At 36.5% G+C, this 7,512-nt stretch overlaps 1 protein-coding gene across 2 annotated transcripts; it reads right to left on the bottom strand.

Moving 5' to 3' along the window:
- Positions 1-1,189: 1,189 nt before the first annotated feature.
- Positions 1,190-6,899, bottom strand: LOC146940762 (DEAD-box ATP-dependent RNA helicase 37-like). Of its 2 annotated transcripts, none has more exons than XM_085754488.1 (7): positions 6,761-6,899; positions 5,898-6,631; positions 5,682-5,765; positions 4,878-5,120; positions 4,223-4,390; positions 3,485-3,598; positions 1,190-2,215 (listed from the first exon to the last, which is right to left on the bottom strand). In XM_085754488.1, the coding sequence occupies exons 2-7, from the start codon at positions 6,612-6,614 to the stop codon at positions 1,700-1,702; spliced, it is 1,842 nt and encodes a 613-aa protein (XP_085610614.1). In that variant the 5' UTR covers positions 6,615-6,631; positions 6,761-6,899; the 3' UTR covers positions 1,190-1,699. The 2 variants fall into 2 exon arrangements, with proteins under 2 accessions (XP_085610614.1, XP_085610613.1); XM_085754487.1 differs by having other exon boundaries at positions 5,898-6,625.
- Positions 6,900-7,512: the final 613 nt, after the last annotated feature.

The raw sequence follows: 7,512 nt of genomic DNA, 5'->3' as shown, positions 1-7,512 counted from the left end.
TATTCGTCTTAGAGTCTTATTAACGAGCAGGGACGGATGCATGTGGTCTTATATGTGGGCTTGTGCCCACACAAAAATTTTAGAAACTATTTTTTAGTAGTATAAAATGTATCAATAGTTGACATTTTGACCACATGGCTCACACTTATCATAAATCATTTCTCTCTTGGCCCACACTTATCATCATATATCTCAAAAATTTTCTTAATAATATGAATATTATCAATAATCGGATGCGAAATCAGATGAGAGATGACCGGTTAAATGATTGTTTAGTTATTTATATAGTGGAATATATTTTTATTGATATTAAAAATGATAAAATCATTCAAATTTTCCATAATATGAAAAATTGTATAGAACAATGGTACAAATTTTCATATATGGTGCCCCCACTATTCAAAAATCTTGGATCCGTCACTGTTAACGAGTGCCCGGGACACTCTTTAACGATTCCTAAAGAATAAATAAATTATTTTATAAAAAGTAAAATATTTTGATTTTCAATGCATTGATAACACATATTTTCATAAAAAAAAATCCATTTAAAGATCTTAAAGAATACATTGGAACACTCGTTAACATTTCCCTTTATTTTAATCATAATTTATTTTTTTAGCGGGTAGGAAAGAGGTTGTTTTCTCTGACTGCCGCTAACAAACTCCTCTAGAACCACTTAAATAAAATGAGGGAGTTGGGAGACTTAGATATCAATGCGTTTGTTTAAGCTTATCACCTCTTCGTAGCTATTGTGCAGTACATATCGATATGAACCATCTTCATATTCAATTGAAAGCTCAAATTTTGAAAATGAATATTATTTGGAACTTTTTTTGCTTAAGTGACATAAGAGTTGAGATATTAATAAGTTTGATTTGTATTCATGAAAACAAGTGCATAAGTTGAGTTGAAAAACATGATTCTCGCAAGTGCCAGCAGATGGAATTATGGATCCAAAATTCATGAGCGGAACCAGAATCACTTCCAAACCTTTGGAACGTATGGTGCATACTGCCCCAAGGAAACCAATGCTACTTTGTGCATTTTAACATTAATTGAAGTCATGTTGCATGCTTATCTACCTACTCAGTTTCATTCAAGCATGTATAACTTAATCATAGAAACACAATCAGAACAAACATTAACATGCTAATCAGCTAGAGCAATACAAGCAAGACCAATACAAGCATCCAGCAAGAGAACTTTTTCATTCATTTGACACCACTAACTATTACAAAACCTTACCCATCCATGTAGGAAATGTTAAAATGACAACAATATATTTAGTAGAAACGTGATAAAGAGAAACAGATACGACTGTAATGAAAAGCCTCAATCAACCCCTCACCACATATTCTACATCTTCTCCCCGAAATAACCACCGAAAATGTTGGTTACAGAAAGCTGTCAAAAAAGAAACTCCTAATATGTTAGTAATCACCATTGCCAACACCTGCTAACACTACACAACTTCTATTCGAGTGGTAAAAATACCACATACACACCCACATGTCTCTTGGCGATTAGCGTTGTAAACCATAAGTAATGATGTTGGCTTGAAAACACTAGGAGGGAAAAAGTAAATGAAAATAAACTTCAAATAAAGAGAGAAAGGGAGAAAAAATAAATCTATAGGTGTGGTGTATGTTCTCACACCTAATACCTAAGACAGTATATAATGCTATCAAAAGTTGAAAAATCAGTCCCATGCACTGGTCACCCCAGGACCGGCGCTATTTCCAGCATACCCACCACCATATCCTCCACTATACCCACCAGAAGCCCCATATCCACCACCGCTATTTCCTGCACCATGGTAATCAGAACCACCCCTACTAAAAGAACCTTCTCTTCGAAAGTCACGGCCACCAAATCGGCCTCCACCTGAACGGCGGTTCTTTCCTCCACCAAAGGATGAACGTGCAGCGAACCGCGAGAGCCAAGCAGGTACTTCTTGATTTGCTTCTTGCATTAAATCTTGTAGAGATCTTGCCATAGATGTGTTGTTTTCATTAAAGAACGCTGTTGCAAGACCTTTCTTTCCTGCTCTCCCTGTCCTTCCAATACGGTGTACATAATCATCAATGTCATTGGGAAGATCAAAGTTAACTACATGTGCAACATGTGGTATGTCAAGACCACGTGCAGCCACATCAGTAGCAACCAATATGGGGGTGTTGCCACTTTTAAATGATCTTAATGCTGCCTCTCTTTCCTGCAGGCATTGCCAAGTATGAGGAACATATATACGCACAGATAACCCTAAAAATGCTCTCAAAAATAATAATTATAAATCAAAAGCAATATGGTTTTTGAAAAATGATTCCAATAACATTAACCTTGAGACAACATAGCTGTTGCGCAAATAACTACTACCATAGACAAGAGTTCTGGGGGAAAACATTGATTTGAGCCTAATAACTAAATTACCTATGTATTCATATTAGAGTTGAGAAAAAATCCCCCATCATCGTCAATGATCCATATGATGCTTGTGCTCCACACAAACCACTTTTTTTTAATGGCTTTCAAGGTATAACATTTTTTACAATTTCTCGGGGTGCTTAATGCAAACCAAACACTTGTTAAAAAAGGAATCGAAAGTAATCCTTATGCTTCATGTGAACCAAACAATTTTTAAAACAAATTCCTAGTAAAAGAATACTTGAAGGAATCAGGTTCCTAAGAATTTAAATAATGGAATGCAAATGGAATCTTTCTTCCATCCACAAGCCTGCATATTGTCATGCTGACCCCATCTTATGTCAACTTATGCTTTAGGACTTTGTAAATTGAACATCCATCTTATGTGAAACTTATGCTTTAGGACTTTGTAAATTGAACATTTTTTAGGCCACGTATTGTCATGCATATTTTCATCGTTTTTTTTATTTATACCCAATTACTGTGAGAACATTTTTTTATTTCCTAAAATTTGTGTTAATTTTACTTACTAACAATGAGATACTAGATGCTTGAAGTGAACAATTGTGTGCATTTTTTTGGAAACAATGAAAACGATTCTTTTGACATTTTCATTGTTTCCAAAAAATGTGAACAATTGTACACTTCATGAGTCTAGTAACTCCTTGTTAGCAAGTAAAACTAACACAAAATTCAGGAAATGAAAACAGAAAATGTATTCACAAAGTAAACAGGATCTTAGTTTTCGCTATATGTCTGACAACTTGATTGGCTCACCCATATATTCTTAAATTTTTCCTAATACAGTAGGTAGCCAAACACAAATATATAGGAGAGACGGTTAATGGCGTCCCAACTTGACACTTCACCAACTCCAAACAAGAAAAGGTTACCTCACACACCCATGAATTTTCCACTGCTTTTCAAGAGCATTGCAAACTTTTACAAAAGAAAATTGAGAAAACATGGGTACAAGTGCAATCTTCTTTCATCAAAAACCTTAAACTTACATGGTCTTCTTACTGTTATAAAGACAAAGATAAAGGTAGAACAGACTAACCTGTTGTGACCTGTCACCATGAATAGTAGTTGCTGGGAAATTATTAAGACACAACCAGTGTTCCAGCGCATCAGCTCCCTTCTTTGTCTCCACAAAGACTAAAGTCAAAGCTTGCTGCAAATTCCAAAGTAAAGCATGCAATAGTCTTAGAAGAGTTTATTCTCTGAGAAACAGGAAATAATACACACACACACACGCGCGATAAGAAAACAGGACATCCTAGCTATATTTCTTCCACACCAGCAGAAATATATGTGCAACTGCCAGAGGTTGGCATAACCTGACAGAGCTAAGACAGACAGACAAGGAGTAGAAATATCATGAAAATTAAGACAACAGATTGTATGCATTGCCCTAAAATACCAATACAAATATGACATACAACATTTGTATTGTGTCGCATGCATCGCATGCATCGTGTGCTTAAAAAAAGGGTGGCATAATGCTCATCCAGAACAACCCATCCAGATTGAATTTATACAGATTTGAGACAATACTAATCATCAAGTTCACTTTAAAATCATTTAAGTTTGCTGGAACACTGCTGAAAGAGCCACATTTTATAAAAGAAAAAAGCTTTTCAGTTTCCCAGATAAATGCATACATGCAGCAGTGTTAAACGGCAGATTGATGACAAAAAAAATGAATATAACAATGGAAAGGTGTATTTCTTTACTTCTAATTTCCAAAAACACAGTTTTATAGAGGTGACATGCACTTTCTGCAAACCGATAATACCTTTCCTTGTACGCCATTTGCTCTTTGTGCATGAAGAAGGTCCATGAGATGGCTTCTCTTGTCAGACTCTTGAACGTACTCAACTCTTTGGTCAATTAAATCGGTACTTGATCCCACTCTTCCAACAGCCAGAAAAATATAATTTGAAAGGAAATCAGAGGCTAGTCTCTGCATATCAACAGTAAATCACCACAAAAGTCAGAGACGAGACGAGAAAATTATATGTCGAACAAATAAGAATCACTATTTATATACCTCCAGGCAATTTATTGCCTCAACTCAAATTAGACATATCCACTATTTAACTCTAACAGCACTTAACCTTTCTAAGAATTAAGATGGAAGGAGCAATTGAGGACAAAAGAACACCAGATGCAAATATGGAATGCACAAACACATATGCAAAATGATTTCAAACAACATTCAATAGGTGCATCTCTCTAAATGGATGAATGCATCTTCATGAAATTTCAACACAGTGAAATGTATAACAAATGTATCCATAGAGACAAGGAGGCAAGAAAAGCGGAGAGACAAAGTCTAACTGGCCCCAATGAAGTAGAATAGCTAGAGAAATTAACTAACAAACAAATTACACACACATATATGAAAGGATGTTTTGCTCATTTCCTTTTCACATAATAAAAAAACAGACCTGTATCTCTTTTGGAAAAGTGGCACTGAACAACATAGTTTGTCTGACACCTGCTGGAGGCATGTCCATTTGTTCAACAATCTTTCTAATCTGTGGCTCAAAACCCATATCCAGCATCCTATCTGCCTCATCTAAGGCTAGATACCTAATCATCGACAGTGAAACTCTGGCTCTTTCCAACAAATCAACCAGCCTTCCTGGAGTTGCAACAAGAATGTCCACTCCTCTCTCAAGCTCTCGTAGCTGTACAAATTAATTTAGTTATGATCTATACAAAAATATAAATGTTTTGTACTGGAATTCAAAAGTAAAATATGATTGGTCATTCAAGAACAATACGCTGGTGTCTAGTCCAAATTGAATTATTTCACCAAATAAGAACGAAATCAACAAGAGTGTAGCAGATAGAGACATGATTACTTTATACAGTTTCAAAATCTCTCATGCTTTAATGAAAAAGTTATAAGCAGTTTGTATTCAAATTTTTGTAAGGATATAGTAATTCACAGAACCTCTGATATACAAAACAAAACCTTGAATGTGACTTATGGACAGCATAATCTAAAAGCTTAACCACAAAAGATTCAGAATCAACAAAAACTCAAGTAACGAATAACAACTAAGCATTATACCATTAGGTTGGGTTAGCTATGTGGATCAATCACTAAGCAAAAAAGATAATAATTGAAGCATCATCTATGAAGAATAGTATCATGTCACATGATTATCCTGAATAATCACTTTTGATAAAATAAATATAGCAATAATCAATTATACGCAAAAAATTAAAAATGGGACATAAACCTGCTGGTTTATTGGAGCACCACCGTAAGCAACAACCACCCTAACCCCTGTCTGGTATGAAAACTTCCTAGCCTCTTCGTGTATCTGAAACAAAATGATAGCATTTGATGTATATAATAGCATTTGATGTATATAATAGCATTTGATGTATATAATTTTTTCACCACAAATTAAAATGAATATCATAATACACAGTTAATCACACAACAATCTCACCTGCATCGATAGCTCCCTAGTTGGCGAGAGAACAAGAGCAAGCGGACACACAGTACGCACCCCACGAGGCGGCCTCTGTGCAGGCTGTCCCGTCATAATTCCACTGATTATTGGAAAACAAAACGCAGCAGTCTTTCCTGAACCCGTCTGCGCACAAGCCATCAAATCCCTTCCAGCAAGGGAAATCGGAATTGCATGCCGCTGAACAGGTGTCGGCTTCACGTACTTACATCGCCTAATATTCTGATTAAGCGCCTCGCCCAAATCAATCTCAGCAAAAGTATTCACCGGTGGAGGAACATTTCCACCACTCGTCTCCACCGGAATATCCTCGTAAGCATCAAAGTTTATCCCTGTATTCTCCTGCTCCTCTTGAGTAACAGGCTCCTCAGAATCATCCTGATCTGCAAATGGATTTGCTTCACGACGATCCCAACCACCACCACCACCTCTGTTCCCATAACCACCACCACGACCACCACCACCACCGCGGTAATCGTTCCTAGGCGGAGGTGCCCAACGCGATCCGGAGTTATCGAAAGCAGGTGCTGCTGGTGCAGGTGCTGGTGCTGAAGGTCCACGGTTCCTCAGATGAGGAGGAACGTAAACAGGTCGAGTGTTGGCAGCATTGTTAACAGAAGCAGCAGCAGAAGGTGGCGGTGTTGGTGCATTCTCGGCCGCGGAATTTGCAGCCAAATCAGCCCATGAAGATCGCATAGTATCAAAACCTAAGACTCCATAAATCGAATTCAAACATTTAGATCTCGTAAATTGCTCAAAGTAACAACGATCGAATACAAAAAAAAAATTGAAGAAAAAAATTTTGAAAAAATGAGAGAGAGAGAAGAGAGAGAAGAAGGAACCTGTGTTGAAATGAAAAAGTAAAACCCTGAAAATGGAGAAAGGAAGAGAGGAATGTTGACGAAGAATGAGAAACCCTAAACGACAGCAAAAGAAACGCCTTCAATTTTGGGATGGATGGATACAAAAAATATCTATTCTACCTCAGGCTCAGGGTGCGCCTTCTCTTTCTCTATTTTATTTTTATGCGAAAATCCATTTTTGTCCCTCACAATTTTTGCATGATCCAATTTAGACTCTCACAAACTCAAAATGAGAAATGTTACCAACACACATTTTAACATCCATTTTTCAACGCACTTTTTTGATTGGATAAAATTCGGATGGCACTTCTGTGCCTTTAACTTCGGTGCATTTGAGTGTCTTTAGTTCATTTTAAATGAGAGAGAATGTTGGATGAATGATTAAAATAAATTATTTAGATGAGGGAGAATAAATGGTTTAGAAAGAGATATGAACAAAGGCACCGAAGTGCTACCCATAAAATTCACATGAGACTCTCAAATTTATATGGGAGTCACACGATTTGATGGGACTCGTGTGAATTTTAAACAATCAGAGAAAATGTGCGTTAAAATGTGTGTCGTTAGCATTCCTCCTAAAGCTAAATTAATCCCTGACATTCTTTATATGCGGAATAAATTAGTCTTTGAGTCCATAAGTCTTGGTTTATTTTGTGTAAAAATGTCGAAATTGTTAGATGAGAGATCGTGACCGAAGTTCAAACTCTGATTCATCCACATGTGTGTGAACT

Source organism: Medicago sativa, chromosome 3, assembly GCF_051527215.1.
Source record: "Medicago sativa cultivar Bolivia chromosome 3, Bolivia_mono, whole genome shotgun sequence".
Classification (NCBI taxonomy): Eukaryota; Viridiplantae; Streptophyta; class Magnoliopsida; order Fabales; family Fabaceae; genus Medicago; species Medicago sativa.
Note: the sequence above shows the minus strand (reverse complement) of the source record. Positions and strands in the feature narration are given on the sequence as shown.